Source organism: Sciurus carolinensis, chromosome 6, assembly GCF_902686445.1.
Source record: "Sciurus carolinensis chromosome 6, mSciCar1.2, whole genome shotgun sequence".
NCBI lineage: Eukaryota > Metazoa > Chordata > Mammalia > Rodentia > Sciuridae > Sciurus > Sciurus carolinensis.
In genome coordinates this window covers 146,462,119-146,479,478 of record NC_062218.1, presented here as the reverse complement: position 1 = coordinate 146,479,478, position 17,360 = coordinate 146,462,119, and the positions used below count along the sequence as shown (strand labels likewise).

The 17,360-nt window shown below is 35.4% G+C and overlaps 1 protein-coding gene across 2 annotated transcripts in view; it reads left to right on the top strand.

Annotated features, from left to right (window-relative positions):
• The window catches only part of Sox30 (SRY-box transcription factor 30), a 36,276-nt gene extending 19,844 nt beyond the window's left edge, over positions 1-16,432 (top strand). Inside the window, exon 5 of one of the 2 annotated variants that reach the window (XM_047556843.1) lies at positions 16,051-16,432. In XM_047556843.1, coding sequence (XP_047412799.1) covers positions 16,051-16,432 — 382 coding nt within the window. The remainder of the gene's footprint in view (positions 1-16,050) is intronic. The other variant, XM_047556844.1, reaches the window with a different exon arrangement.
• The last annotated feature ends 928 nt before the right edge of the window (positions 16,433-17,360 follow it).

The window sequence follows — 17,360 nt, the reverse complement described above, 5'->3', positions numbered from 1 at the left end:
AGGGAGTTCTGGCATTTTTATTTATCTACCTACAGTTCTCTACTTTCCAGTTCAGCAACAGCAAAAGGGGACAGTGGCCCAATTTCCACATGTAGCTTATTGCTACAAGGTAACAGACCTTGTTCTCAAAGAACTTTGGTTATACATTTTGATCTATCAGTCTGCTCTTTGAGGTGTGGCTTAGGGGCTTGCCTTTTGTTTTACCATACCCACTCAGAACTCTCTCAGAATTGGTGATGGTGGAAAACATTTAAAGGTATTAATTACCTGCTTCTGCCCAGAGCAATGGAAAACAGACTGAACAAGTAGCAGACAGATAAAAAACTTATAACAGACTGGGAAAGGAGATACATGGGAGAGTAAGAGCTTTGTGAAGCACCCACATGTACTAGGAAATCCAAAATGCTCCACACGTGTCCAGAACTAGATAGATGCTCAGAAATCATCTGAAAAAGACCTTGAAATTTCACCTGAAACTGATCATTAGGCTCTATTTAAGCAGGAAGTGAAGGCTAAGTCAGAGTTGAAAATGGTCTAAGAATTGAAGGAGTATCTGAACTTGGATATAATCTCCAAAGATCAAGGGGAATATTTATGTTTTGGTATTGTATCTAGGTCATAAAGGAAATCTCTGTCATATCACCAGATGACCACTAAGCTAATAGAACAAACACTTCAGTGACCATGCTTGATAAAAAAATACATGTTTTACAAAAGGAGTTTTAAAAAGTCACCAACTATCTACCACCCCCAAACAAACAGCAACACCAAATTCTGGGTGGGGGAAAATTTTGTTTCTAAAAGCATCACATTCAGTATTCATAATATAAATATTAACATATTGGATATACTATTAAAATATCCAGTTTTAAAAAATCAGAAGATATAAAAGGAGAGTATGACATTCACAGGAAAAAAAATAACAGCAATCATCCCTCAGAAAATCAAATTCGAACTTACTTAAATCAACAGCCTTAAATATGCTCCATAGACAAAGAGCTAAAAAGGGGGAAGGAGGTGGGGAAAAAAAGGGGAAATACTTGGGAATGATATTGGCCAAATTATATTATATTGTTTTATTGTGTGTATGTGTATCTGTAACAACAAATCTCACCATTATGTAAAACTATATTGCATCAATAGTAAAATGAGAAAAAAAAGAAAGAACTAAAGAAAGCAAAGAGAACAATGTTTCACCAAACAGAATATGAATGAAGAGGTGAAAATAAAATGGAATCAGATACAAATTAAAATAACTGAAATGAAAAATTCATTAGGACTGGGTACAGTTCAATAGTAGAGCACTTGCCTAGCATGTGTGAGGTCCTGGGTTCTATCCCCAGCACCACCCATAAAGAAAAAAAGTATTCATTAGAAGGTTTCAGAAGCATATTTGAGAAGGCAGAAGAAAGAATTGGTGAACCTAAATATAGGTCAATGAAAATATCTATTCTGAGAAATAGGGAAAAAAAATGAAAAGAGTAAATATAACATAAGGTACCTTTAGGATATTATTAAGTGTACCAAAAGAAGAGGAAGGTACTGAAAGAATGTTGGAAGAAATAATGGCCAAAAACTTCTCAAAATTTGAAGAAAGATATGAATCTACATGTTATGTGGGATATGAGATGTCCCCCCAAAGCTTCTGTTTTAATGCAGAAATATTCAGAGCTGAAAGGATTGAATTGAGAGAGCTATAACCTAATCAAACCCATTATAGTTTGAATGGATCACCAGGGTGATCACTGTGGGTAGGGGAGGTGTTGCTGGGGGAGGTGGGTCACTGGGGGCTCTGGAGGAATTCATTTAATCTGTAGCTTCTTTTCCTTTCCTCTTTACTTCTTTACTTCTACTATGAGGTGAGCAGCTTTTTTTTTTGTTGTAAACAAATGGGATACATGTTGTTTCTCTGTTTGTACATGGAGTCAAGGCATACCATTTGTGTAATCATAAATTTACATAGGATAATGTTGTTTGATTCATTCTGTTATTTTTTCCCCTTCCCCCCCACCCCTCCCACCCCTCTTTTCCCTCTATACAGTCCTTCCTTCCTCCATTCTTACCACCCTCCTTATCCCTAACCCAAACCTAACCCTAACCCTAACACTAACCCCTCCCACCCCCCATTATATGTCCTCATCCACTTATCAGCGAGATCATTTGTCCTTTAGTTTTTTGAGATTGGCTTATCTCACTTAGCATGATATTCTCCAATTTCATCCATTTGCCTGCAAATGACATAATTTTATCATTCTTCATGGCAGAGTAATATTCCATTGTATATATATGCCACAGTTTCTTTATCCATTCATCAACTGAAGGGCATCTAGGTTGGTTCCACAATCTGGCTATGGTGAATTGAGCAGCAATAAACATTGATGTGGCTGTATCTCTGTAGTATGCTGATTTTAAGTTCTTTGGGTATAGGCCAAGCAGTGGAATAGCTGGGTCAAATGGTGGTTCCATTCCAAGCTTTCTGAGGAATCTCCATACTGCTTTCCAGAGTGGCTGCACTAATTTGCAACCCCACCAGCAATATATGGGTGTACATTTTTCCCCACATCCTCGCCAACACCTATTGTTGCTTGTGTTCTTGATAATCGCCATTCTAATTGGGGTGAGATGGAATCTTAGGGTAGTTTTGATTTGCATTTCTCTTATTACTAGAGATGTTGAACATTTTTCCATATGTTTGTTGATTGCTTGTACATCTTCTTCTGTGAAGTGTCTGTTCATTTCCTTAGTCCATTTATTGATTGATTATTTGCATTCTTGGTGTAGAGTTTTTTGAGTTCTTTATAGATTCTGGAGATTAGCGCTCTATCTGAAGTATGATTGGCAAAGATTTTCTCCCACTCTGTAGGCTCTTTCTTCGCATTGCTGATAGTTTCCTTTGCTGAGAGAAAGCTTTTTAGTTTGAATCTATCCCAGTTATTAATTCTTGCTTTTATTTCTTGTGCTATGGGAGTTCTGTTGAGGAAGTCTGGTCCTAAGCTGACATGTTGAAGCTCTGGACCTACTTTTTCTTCTATAAGATGCAAGGTCTCTGGTCTGATTCCGAGATCCTTAATCCATTTTGAGTTTAGTTTCGTGCATGGTGAGAGATATGGGTTTAGTTTCATTCTGTTGCGTATGGATTTCCAATTCTCCCAGCACCATTTGTTGAAGAGGCTATCTTTTCTCCATTGCATATTTTTGGCCCCTTTGTCTAGTATGAGAAAATTGTATTTATTTGGATTGTGTCCATGTCCTCTATTCTGTACCATTGTTCTACCTGTCTATTTTGGTACCAATACCATGCCATTTTTGTCACTATTGCTTTGTAATAGAGTTGAAGATCTGGTATTGCGATACCCCCTGCTTCGCTCTTTCTACTGAGGATTGCTTTAGCTATTCTAGATTTTTTATTCTTCCAGATGAATTTCATAATTGCTTATGAGCAGCTTTTTTGCCATGATGTTCTCCCTCACCTTAGGCCCAAGCAGTGACATTGGTCCACCATAGACCGAATTTCTAAAATTGAGCCAAAATAAACTTTCCCTCCTTTAAGTTGTCCATGTGAGGAATTTTGGTCATAGCTACAAAAACTAACACACTACATATGCAAGAAGTTCAATGAACACAAAATAGAATAATCTTCAAATCCATACTGAGATACATATAATCAAACTACCAAAAGACAGATATAAAAAGAGAATTTGAAAGCAACAAGACAGAAGTGTCTCATCATGTACAGAGAATCCTCAATAAGGCCAGTAGTCAAATTCTCTTCAGAAACTATGGAAGCCAGAAAGTAATGAAGGAGAAAAAAATCAGACAATGCCTTAGTCTAGTTTGTACTGTTATAACAGAGTACCCAAGACTGGGTAATTTATGGAGGACAGAAGATTACCTCAGTTTCAGTGACTGGGAGGAACCCGATCATGATGCCAGCACCTGGTGAGGGTCTTCTTGCTGTGTCCTTACATTTTGTAAGGAAAAAGGGCAAGGAGAACCAACTCCTTCCATCCAGTCCCTTTATATAAGGGCTCCTAATCCCATTCATGGGGGCGGGGAGAAGCCCATTTATGGTTTAATCACTTCCTGAAGGCCTCACTTCTTAATACTACTCTATTGGCAAGACCTGAATTTGGAAAGGAAGACATTCAAACCATGGCAACTAAGAATTCTATAACAAAACTGTGTTCAAAAATGAGGAAGAAACAAGATAGTCCTGGATAAAAGTTGGGAAAGTTTGTTACTAGTAGACCTGCCCTATAATACTTTAAGATAGAGTCTTGCTATGTTGCCCTGAACTCACAATTGTCCTACATCAGTCTCCTGCAGTACCTTGTCTAGCTCCTACAATAAATCCTAAAAGGGAGTACTTTTGGTTGGCATGATATGACTTTAGAAAGTGTATAAAAACCATATAAAGAAATAGAGAACACTGGTAAAGATCTTATAGAGGCAGCTGTAAATGACATTATTATTGTATTTTTGGTTAATAATGCTTTATTTGCCAAATTTTTAAAAGGACAATGTATAAAATAATTATTAGAAATTTGTGTTAATGTACACAAAATGTTTAAAGAAGTAATTAATGAGAATAACAACATATGGGGTTAGAGCTATATATGAGCAGAGATTTTGTATGCTACTAAAGATAAGTTAGTGTTAATTACAATTAGATTTTTATAAATTTAAGATGTTAATTATAATCTCTATGGTAACCATTAAGAAAATAATTTAAAATATATGAAAAGGAAATGAGGGAATCAAAATGGTATATGATAAAAGTTCATTAAACAAAAAATAAGGCAATAATAGAGGAATTAAGGAATAAGAAAGACATAAGATATGTAGAAAACAAATAATAAAACATCAGAGTAAGACTTTCCTTATCAGTAATCACTATAAATATAAGTGAATTAAAATCAATTAAAAGACAGAGATCGGCAGAATGGACAAAAAATTTCAAGCTATATTTTGTTTGCAAGAGGCTAGTTTTGAAATAGGTGTTTATACGAATAGGTAGAAAGTGAAATAATTGCAAAAGATATTCCATGTAAATAGTAACTGCTGCAGTTTGGCTCTTGAAGGTCCTGAAAAGCCTGTGTGTTGAAGACTTGGAATCCAACCTGTAGTGCTCTTAGGAGATGGTCCAGTCTATAGGAGGTGAGACCTAGTGCAAGAAAGTTGTGGTTGGGATCATGCCCCTTGAAGAGGATAGGATATTGGCTTCTACCTGTCTTTGATTTTTGGCTGCTATGAGGTGAACAGGCTTTCTCCTTCATCTGCCACACACCACAAACTCTGTGATGTATTGTGCCATTACAGACCAATAGCAACAGGGCCCATCAACCATGAACTGAAACCTCTGAAATGACAGGCTAAAATAAACCTTTCCTCTTTGTAAGTTTATTTATCTCAGGTGTTTGTACAGCAATGGAAAGCTGACTCACACAGTAACTGAAAGAGAGCTAGGGTGTCTATAATAGTATCAGACAAAATAGACTAAGTAAAAAATTATTACAAGAAACAAGGACTGTTATGGTTATGATATAAGGTGTCTCCCCAAAGCTCCTGAGTTAACACAAGAATATTCAGAGGTGAAATGATTAGATTATGAGAACTATTACCTAATCAGTACATCCTAGTTTGGCATTGCTGGGGATTGAACCCAGGACCTTGTGCTTGCGAGGCAAGAACTCTACCAACTGAGCTATACCCCCAGTCCCTTGTACATCCTAGTTTGAATGAACTAATTGAGTGATAACTGTAGGCAGGTGGGATGTGGGCTGGAGGAGGTAGGTCTCTGGAGGCATGCTCAGGAAGGATTAATCTTCTCTGCAGGCCCTTCCCCTTCCACTCTGTCTGCTTCCTGGCTGCCATAATGTGAACAGTTTCCCTCCCTCATGCCCTTTTGCCATGCTGTTCTGCCTTGCCTTAGGCTCAGAGCAGTGGTGTTGGCCCACCATGGACTGAACCTCTGAAACTGTGAACCAAAATAAACTTTCCCTTCTCTAAGTATTAGGTGTTTTGCTCCTGTCAACGAGAAGTTGACTAACACAAGGATGTTGCATATTGGTAAAAGCATCAAAATATTTAGAAAATAAAGCAATCATGTGTGTATGCAACAAGATCCCAAAATATAAGAAGCAAAAATTGACAGAATTGAGGAGAGAAATAGGCAGTATTACAAGACTTCCATACTCCACTTTAATAGACAGATGATCCAGAGTTCATCCAATAATGGAGACCAATAAGGAAATAAAGGACTGAACAACACTGTAAACTGTAGGCCTAAGATACACACACACACACACAACACCCATTCTACCCAGCAACTATACACAGTCTTCCCACATGCGCATGGAACATTCTAAAGTAGATCCGTTTTAGATTGCAAAAATGTCTCAATAAATTTTAAAAAACTGAAATCATATAAGGTGTCTTCTCTAACTACAATGGAATGGTATTAAAAATCAATAACAAAAGAAAAACTGAAAAAAATCACAAATATGTGGAAATTAACACTCTTTTAAACAACCAATCTGTCGAAGAAGACATTATAAAAGAAATAAGAAAAACACTTTGAGCCATGTGTGATAACTCAAACCTGTACTTCCAACAACTCAGAAAGCTGAGTCAGGAAGATTATGTGTTTGAGCCAGCCTCGGTAACTTAGTAAGACCCTGTCTCAAAAATGAAAAATAAAAAATAAAAAGGACTGGAGAATTTATTTGGTTCATTGGTAAAGCACCTGGGTTCAATCCCTAGAAACACACACACACACACACACACACACACACACCCAAAAAAAAAGGGGGAAGAAAAAGAAAAAAGACAAATACTTTGAGATGAAGGAAAATGAAAATACAACATGCCAAAACATATGGGATTCAGTATTGAAAGCAGTGTTCAGATTTAAATTTATAAACTTAATGGTCTATACTTAAAAAGAAAAATCTCAAATCAAAAATTCAACTCTATATTTTAAGAACTATAAAAATAAGAGCAAACAATAGCTAAACTATAAGAGAAAAATAGAGATCAAAGTACATATAAATGAAATAGTAGAAAATCAATAAAATTGAAAAACTTGTAGCTACATTAAGAAAACATACAAGACACAAATCAGTAAAATCAGAAATGAAATTGGGGATATTACCACCACCCTTACAGAATTAACAATGATCATTAGAGAAATACTATGCATGATTGTACTCTAAAAATTAGATAACCTGGATGAAATGGAAAAATTCCTAGAAATACACAAATTACCAAAACCGACTCAAGAAGAAAGAAAATTCTTAACAGAACAATCAATAATTTAGACCCTCCCCCCCAAAATAAAAGCTGTGAACCAGATAGGGTCACTGGTGAATTCTACCAAACACTGAAAGAGGTATTAACACCAGCCCTTCTCAAACTCTTCCACAAAATAGGAGAGAAGGGAATAAATACTTCTAAGGTCATATTATCCTGTTACCAAAGGCAGACATTGAGGGAAAACAAAACTACATAAACTTTATGAATGTAGGTACAAAATATATTCAGTAAAATAGTACCAGCCAGTCATAGTGACATACACCTATATCTTAGCCTCTTGAGAGCCTGAGGCAGGAGGACCAAAAGTTCAAGGCCAACCTCAGCATTTAGTGAGACACTGGAAGTTCAAGCCAGATCAATTAGGCAGGAAACAAAAATAATAAAAAGATTCCAAAATGAAAAGTAAGTAAAACTACCTCTGTTCTCATTTGACATAATCCTATATGTAGAAAATCTTAAGTATTCACGAAAAAGACATTATAGTTAATAAATAAATGAAATTGTTTCAGGGAATAATAACAATTCAAAAAATCACTTATATTTTTATACACTACCAATGAACAATTTCTAAGTGGAAATTAGGAAAGCAATTTCATTTATAATAGCATCAAAAGGAATGAAATAGGAATAAATTTAATCAAGGAGATACAAGAATTATAAACTGAAAACTGCAAAATATTGCTAAAAGAAATTAGAGAAGATGTAAATAAATCAAAAGACATCTGCTTATGGATTGGAAGATTTAATATTGCAATAGTTCCCAAAGCAATTTACAGAATCCCAATTTTTTTCCAGAAATGAAAAATATGATCCTAAAATTAATGTAAAATTGCAACTGATCTTAAATAACCAAAACAATCTTGAAAAGAACAAAACTTTGAAAGGCTCACAATTCCTGATCTCAAAACTTACTGTAAAACAATATCAAAATAGTGTGGTACAAGAGAATGAGAAGATAAACCACACACGGGGTTAAAATATTTGCAAAAGACATATCTGATAAAGAACTTATTCAAAATGAGCAAAAAACTCAAGATTCAACAATAAGAAAACAAGCAGCTTAATTAAAAATGAGCAAAAGACCTGAATAGATATCTCACTAAAGAAACTATTTTGATGGAAATGAGAAACATGTCTTTAGGGAATTGCAAGTTAAAACAGCAAAATACCACTACACATGTATTAGAATGGCCAAGTACAAAACATTGACGACACCAAATGCTGGATGAGTACATGGAGCATCAGGATCTCTCATTCCACTCAAAAACCTGCAGATGAATATTTACAGAGACTTTATTCATAATTTCTAAAATTGGAAGCAATCAAGAATGTCCTTCAGTAGGTGAATGGACAAACTGTGGGACATCCAAACAATGGAGTATTACTCAGTGCTAGGAAGAAATGAAGTATTAAGCCATGAAAAGACATGGAGGAACCTTAAATGTATCTTACTAAGTGAAATAAGCCAATATGAAAAGATTATATACTGTAGGATTGCAACTATGTTACCTTCTGGCAACATGGACATGGTAGAAAAATTGCCAGGGTTCCATGTGAGGGAGGGTTGCATCAGCTAAGCCCAGATTTTCAAGGCGGTGAAACTTTTCTGTATGACACTTTAATGGTAGATTCATGTCATTATACATTTGTTAAAACCTATAGAATTTACAACACCAAGAGTGAGCCCTAATATAAACTGTGGACGTTGGGTGATAATGATGTGTCAATGAAAGTTCATCAGTTATAATAAATGTACCATTCTGGTATGGTATATGCTGATAGAGAGGATGTTGCCCATGGGGAATGGATGATATGAGAGATCTCTATATTTCTGCTCAATTTTGTTATGCACCTAACATTTCTTCAAGAGATAAAGTTTATTTTTAAAAAACTTATACCATATTAAAAAAAAAACTATGGTACTGGCATGAGGATAGATGTGTTTAGATCAATCAAATAGGATTGAGAGGTCTATAAATAAATACATGTATCTGTGGTCAATTGATTTTAAACAGGGGTGCCAAGACCATTAATGAGGGAAGAATAACCTCTTCAACAACTGAATATCCACATGCAAGAGAGTGAAGTTGGATTCTTATTGCACACTTCATACGAAAATTAAATGGATTGAAGAAACTTTGTGACTTTGGGTTTGGGAATGTTTTTTTTAGATATTACGTTAGAAACAAAAGCAACATCCTGCTTTCCAGAGTATTTGCACTAATCATCAATGTATGAGTGTACCTCTTCCCCACATCCTTGCCAACACCTGTTGTTGCTTGTATTCTTGATCATTGTCATTCTGACTGGAGTGAGATATTTTTGATTTGCATTTCTCTAATTACGAGACATGTTGAACATTTTTTAATATATTTGTTGATCTATTGTCTATCTTCTGTGAAGTGTCTGCTCAGCTCCTCAGCCCATTTGTTGACTAGGTTACTTGTTTTTTTGGTGTTAAGTTTTTGAGTTCTTTATATATCCTGGAGATTAGTGCTCTATCTGATGTGTGTGTGGTAAAGATTTTATCCCACTCTGTAGGCTCTCTCTTCATGTTATTGATTGTTTCCTTTTCTGAGAAGAAGCTTTTTAGTTTGAATCCATCCCATTTGTTGATTCTTGATTTTATTTCTTGTGCTTTAGGAGTCTTGTTGAGAAAGTCTGATCCTAAGCCAATGTGATGAAGATTTGGGCCTGCTTTTTCTTCTATTAGGCACAGGGTCTCTGATCTAATTCCTAAGTCCTTGTCCACTTTGAGTTGAGTTTTGTGCAGGGTGAGAGATAGGGATTTACTTTTATCGTGCTGCATATGGATCTCCAGTTTTCCCAGCACCATTTGTTGAAGAGGCTATCTTTTCTCCAATGTATGTTGTTGGCACTTTTGTCTAGAATGAGATAACTGAATTTGTGTGAGTTTGTCTCTGTATCTTCTATTCTGTACCATTTGTCTGTTTTGGTACCAATACCATGCTGTTTTTGTTACTGTAGTTCTGTAGTGTAGTTTAAGGTCTGGTATTGTGATGCCTCCTGCTTTACTCTTCTTGCTAATGATTGCTTTGACTATTCTGGGTCTCTTATTTTTCCAAATGAATTTCATAATTGTTTTCTCTATTTCCATGAGGAAAGACATTGGGATTTTAATTGGAAGTGCATTGAATCTGTATAACACATTTGGTAGTATGGCCATTTTGACAATATTAATTCTGTCTATCCAAGAACATGGGAGATCTTTTCATCTTCTAAGGTCTTCTCTAAGGAACCACCATTTGGCTCAGCTATCCCACTCTTCAGGCTATCCCCAAAAGACTTAAAATCTGCATATTACAGTGATACAGCCACATCAATGTTTATAGCAGCTTAATTCATAATAGTTGAGCTATGGAACCCTTCAATAGATGCCCTTCAATAGATGAATGGATCAAGAAACTGGCATATATACACAAAGGAGAATAAAATTATGTCATTTGCAGGTAAATGGATGGAGTTGGAGAATATCATGCTAAGTGAAATGAGCCAATCCCAAAAAACCAAAGTCCAAATGTTTTCTTTGATATGTGAATGCCGATCCATAATGCGGGGAGGGGTGAATGAAGGAACTTTGGATTGGGCAGAGGGGAGGGAAGGGGGTAGGGGGGTGGGAAAGACAGTGGAATGAGATTGATATTATTAACCTATGTACTTGTGATTGTGTGAATGGTATGGACTCTACATCATGTACAACCAGAGAAATGAATAGTTGTGCTCTATTTGTGTACAATGGATCAAAATGCATTCTGCTGTCATGTATAACAAAATTAGAACAAATGAAAAAATTTTAAAAGGGATGGGGCTGTAGCTCAGTGGTAAAGCACCCCTGGGTTCAATCCCCAGTACCCCCCACTAGAGAGAAAAATAGACCTCCTTCCAAACCAGAATAAAAACTCCTTAAAGGCAAAAACAAAAACAAAACATAACAAAAGAAAAACAAACAAACAAACCACAAGCAACAAAAGAAAAATAGATAACTAGACTGGACTTTTTCAAAATTAAAAACATTTTTTGCATCTAAAGAGACTATCAGAATGTAAATAGATAACCTATAGAACAAAAATATTTGCAAATCATGCATGATAAGGAACTTTTATCCAAAATATACAAAGAACTCACAACCAAATAAAAAGACTGAAAAATAAAATGGGCCGAAAATCTGAATAGACATTTCTTCAGAGAAGCTATCCTTATGACCAAAAAGTCCTTGTAAAGATGTGCAGTGACCCCAGTGGCTCAGAAGGCTGAGACAGGAGGATTGCAAGTTCAAAGCCAGCCTCAACCACTTAGTAAGACCCTGTCTGTAAATAAAATATAAAACAGGCTGGGGATGTGGCTCAGGGGTTAAGTGTCCCTGTGTTCAATCCTTGGTACCAAAACAAAAAAGATTTTCAGTGGGAGTCATTTGGGATAGAGCAAATCAAAAGCACAATGATTTACCACTTCACACCATTAGTATGGCTGGAATTTTTAAAATAATAGCATTTGGGATGAGTATGTGGAGAATTGAAAAGCACATATATTGCTGGTGGGAATGAAAAATGGTGTAGACATTTTAGAAAAATGGCAGTTTCTCAAAAATAGCAATGATTCTACATCTAGGTATATACCAAAGAGAACTGCATACTCAAACACTTGTTATTATGGAAACCATCTGTCAGCCACGGTAAGGCACAGTAGAGTGGTTTTCTCCAGGGCAGTAAGCACAGAGATTGAATCCTTAAGAGAATGTGGCTAAAGAAAGGAAGAAACTCTTGTCTCCTTCAGTAACAGAGGGAAAGCTTGCTTTCAATTCCTCGTGAATAGTATGTTTTATTTTATTTATCAGTTTTTATAAAAGAGAGAATAGTAATCCAACGAATCTCCATGTACCCATCACCTAGCTTCAACAACTAACATTTTTGCTTTTCTTGTTTCTCCTATTTCTTATGACTTTTTTTGGAAAGAAGAGATCTTAAATATTTTAAAGCAAATCATGTACATATAATTTTGTCTGCAAATACATCAATACAGGTTGAAATCCCTAATTCCAAAATCCATAATGCTCCAAAATCCAAAACCTCATGTATCTTATCAGTGCTCAGAAAGTTTCAGATTTTGGAGCATTTCAGATTTCAGGTTTTGGAACTAGAGATGCTCAGTTGGCATTGTTTCTGTAATTATAATAAAATTTAAAAAACTCTGAAATCAGAAACATTTCTGGTCTCAAGCATTTTGGATAAAAGGTTTTCAACCTGCCTGTCTCATCCTCTAGTGACCACTATTCCATTCCATTCTTCTACAAGATCAACTTTTTAGTGTCTACAAATGAGTTGAGAGCATTTGATATTTGTCTTTGTATGTCTGGCTTATTTTGGTCAACATAATGAGCTCCAGTTCCTGCAAATAATGGGATTTCATTCTTTTTATGGTTGAATAATATTCTGTTATGTAGATATATGATGTATTCTTTATTGATTCATCCACTGGAGGCATCTGGGTCAACTCTTTATTTTGCCTATTTGAATACTACTGCAATAAATATGGGAGTGAGAGTATAATGATTGGATATATATACCCACTAGTGGAGTTGCTGGATCATGTGGTATTTCTAGTTTTAGTTTTTTGAAGAACCTCCTGTTTTCCATAATGATAGAACTAATTTATATTACCACCAACAGTGTATAGAATCCTTGCCAGAATTTGTTATTTTTTGTCTTTTTGATGATAGTCATTCTAACTTGGGGGAGATGATATCTCATTGTGGTTTGGATTTGTATTTCCTGATGACTAGTGATGTTGAGCATTTTTTTCTTATACCATTCAAAGATTTTAGCACTTTGGCACAGTATTTCCCAGATTCATCTTATATGTTATTCATCTCAGACCTGGAACCAGCCATTTCACCCAGAAGCCCTAGTTCCTTTTAGTGAGAGTGACATTTAGATATTACAATTTTGGCAATAGGGCTACTTATTGCTACTGAATTAACAAAGTGTGCAGGCCTTCTCAGTGGAAATTATTAGAATATTTTTTAATGAGAAAAAAAATCACAAGTTTATTGCTATTTTCCAAATAGAATATTGCAGTTTTAATTTCTTTGATTTTTATATGATATATCTTTTCAGCCAAGCTTAAAATTTTAGTTCCCAATGAAAATCACATAATAATTTGCTTTATCATACTAAACATGTTTTTTTTCTGAGTATAATTTTAAAATGATGGCAATAGTTTCAAATCAGTTTAAGATTCATTTGTGATTCACTTTCTCTTTATGATATGTATTATCAAGAAGGTACAATAAAAATACTAGATTTAAATTACTGGGGATTGAGCCCAGGGTGCTTTACAACACCTAAGGTACATTCCCAGTCCTTTTTATTTTATTTTGAAACAGGGTCTCGCTAACTTGGTGAGGGTCTTTCTAAAGACTGCGGCTGGCCTCAAACTCTTGTGATCCTCCTGCCTCAGTCTCCCAAGTCGCTGGGATTACAGGTGCACCACCTTGCCTGGCTAGTGATTGACGTTTTAAAAATTAAGTTTATTTAAAAATTATGTAACATATTCATGTGGTTTCAAAGTCCAAATCATAATTCAAGTTATATTTACAAAGATCTAGTTTCTATCCCTATCTCCTCTCTCCTTTCTTCTTTCCCCCATGGATAACCATTTTTATTTATGTTTATTGATTTCTTTCTTTATTTTATTTTTATTTATTTCTTTTTGAAAATAAAAGTAAAATGTACATTTATGTGTGTGTTTGTGAACACATTATTAAATATAACTTCCTGTGGGACTTACCAGTCACACATCGAAATAGTATTTCCAATTTCCAAAGTACTTATACATATCCTCTTGTTTTTCATGACAGACCTTTTAAATTGACAAAACAGGCAATATTATCCCCACTTTATTAAGGACCCAAGGTTGAGATTAGTGAAGAGTTACCTAAGTTTATCAGGTTTGTATGTGGCACACCTAGAACTAGTGCCCAGATAGTGTGGTGTGGTATTTAAGAAAAAGAAGCTCTGGAGTCAGAATGCCCTGTATTGGTCTGCCACTTACTAATTAACTTTATTAACTTCTTTAAGGCTCAGTTTCCTCAACTGTAAAGTGGAGATATTCATATTATCTATCTCAGAGGAATAATTGACACAACAATTGAGCCAATCCCTAGAAAATATTATTCTAATCATTTTAACTGATGTTTTCCCCACTACCATCACAATGCTTTGTCATTCATTTTCATCCATGTAATCTGGGATTACCTTTGTCTTAATTGAATTTTTTGTTCTCTGAGTATAACACTAACCTGTCTTTGCTGCACCAATATAGTCATTGTGATGCTGGCATTACAAACTTTAGTACATCTAGTATGTCAAGATATTAGGTTGTTAAAAAAAATTTTCTCCTTTAGGGCTTGTGTAGTGTCTTGCTTACATTGAATCTCGAAAAAGACAGCTACTGGGTGAATTATTTCTACCTGAGGTGAAGACTTTGTGGAGGAGGCAGATTTTTTATTCCTTCTGAAGAACCCATAAAATTCAAAGGCCAAAGAGACCCGAAGCTGGGAAACTGCTTGAGCAAAATCACGGTAGCTGAAAGGACAGTGTATTCAGGGCACGCATATTACATTCAAAAAGTCAGAACTAGGATGTGGCAGTAGGAATGGAAAACTGAAAATTTTTGGAAGCTTTGCCTCATATTTGTGATATTTAACATGAACAAGGTACCTAGCATTTGAAGATTTAAAAGTGGGAATTAGTTTCAGAATTTGAGATAGTAATCTGTCAGTCATATTTATGTTCTTAAAAGTAAACAAAATTGACCTTCCTTTCCTCTCCTTTCCGTTCCTCTCCTCTCCTCTCCTCTCCTCTTCTTTTCAATGTGGGAGCGTGCATGAAATGAGATACCCAGCTCATCACAGGTTTCGCTAATGCATATGGTTATTAAGTTTAAATTGTGTGTCACTAGATGGAGTCCATGAGTCCAGGGAGGGAGAACTTTCTATACTTGTTCCTATAATTCCTATTCTGTGCTTTTGAAGAAGAGAATAATACTTTTTTTAAAATGGCAGCATTATTTGGTTTGCAAAAGTCTTTTTTTTTTCACATTCTTCTTTTCCAAAAAATGTTTGCAAAAGACCTTAAAGACCACAGTTAAATATCAGTTCTAAATCTTTATGGTGTATGGTTTTAGGAGTGTTTTTAATTTACTCTATTATTGAATGTTAATTAAAAAATATAGCTGTCATCCTCTGTTCCAGGACTTCAATGTTCAGGAGCTCTTGATTTCAACCCTGAACTTATGTATTCCTCACCCCCATGAGCTTTCTTTCAAACCTGAGTAAGAACAATTGTTGAATTATTTACCGTGTCATTTCCTAGCTTGACAAAACACATACCTGCATTTCCAAAACCTTTCATGATGTGAAGTACCCTAAGAGGCCAGGATAAGCAGTTTTTCTTTATCAAGGTCATCAAAAGGTAAGAAGGCAGGAGCAAGTAATAGATAATAAATGCTGGTGATTATTCCTTTGCTGTTTATTTTGGGTGGAGACTTGGGTGATGGGGAAAGAGCAAATGAATATATGAAATGGTTTCTTAAAGGATCTTGGGAACTTTCCAGGCTCCAAAGAGAATGCAGTTAACTTGCTCAATTAGTTGGTATGCAAGGAAAAGATATGGGCAAGATCTAATCTAATTCCTTTTTTGTATCTTTCTGCCACAGCACATGTCCTTACAGTCGGCCTCCCTTTGGCTATGGGAATTTTCCAAGTTCAATGCCAGAATGCCTTGGTTATTATGAAGACAGGTACCAAAAACATGAGGCTATGTTTTCAGCTTTAAATAGAGACTATCCTTTCAGAGACTACCCGGACGAACGCACACACAGTGAAGACTCTCGGGGCTGTGAGAGCATGGATGGGACCTCTTACTATAACAGCCACGGCCACAGTGGGGAAGAGTACTTAAACCCCATGCCCCAGCTGGACATCGGGGCTTTGGAGAACGTCTTCACAGCTCCCACCTCGACGCCCTCGAGTATCCAGCAAGTCAACGTGACTGACAGTGATGAGGAGGAAGAAGAAAAAGTGCTCAGGAATTTATAATTTTAAAACAAATATGCACAGAAAATAAACATTTCTTAAAATATACCCTGGGTCAGTTGGTGTGAGAAAAAAAGCCTCGAATCCTTTGCTGGGAGTTAGCAGCCATGATTTGAGGAGTCAAAACCAAATTCTATTCATGTCTTCATAAAATTTTGATTAATGAAACTGGAGTCCTGATGTTTCATCGTAGGAATATTTAAGATGTGAATTAGATTACTTTTGTGGCTGAAATTTGCACCAACATGTGTTATCATTACTTTCTGTTGGCACATACAAAATACAGAAACCTCACAATTGTATGTGAGGAGAAAGGTAGCATATATCTGGCATAAGAGTGTGATTTGCATTTTATCTCAGGATACATATATATTTCTTAAATAATTTTCGTTTGGTGTTTATATAATACTTATGTTGTCAGTTTTTATGTAACATTTTGAAAATATTTTGAAAATTTTAGAAGTGAACTGGGACTCAGTTACTAATTCACACCAATAACTAATTACAAGTTGCAAATGTGTTTTAATGGCACCTTGGTAATTCTTTCAACTATATTTAGTCATTGCTGTCCCTAAACATTTTTATCATCATTTTTAAGTATCTTTTTCCATTTGATATGCATTGTTGTATTTTTGTTATAATTAAATAAACATAGATAAAATTGTTCTTGATGGATGTTTTCTGTTTGGATGATAGAGATAAGTACAATGAATATTGTTCATTTAAGATTATTTTTCATACCACATAGAGATATTTATTTTTGCTTAATGGCTTCCAGAATTGTACAGAATCCCATTAGCTTGCATGAGACTTGATATTGTATTAACAAAGATATGCACATATTCTTGTTTCAAAACTCTTTACACATGTGTATGTGTAACTTAAACATTCCTATGAAGGGGCAGTGCGTCCAGATTTGGTTTCAAGCAGC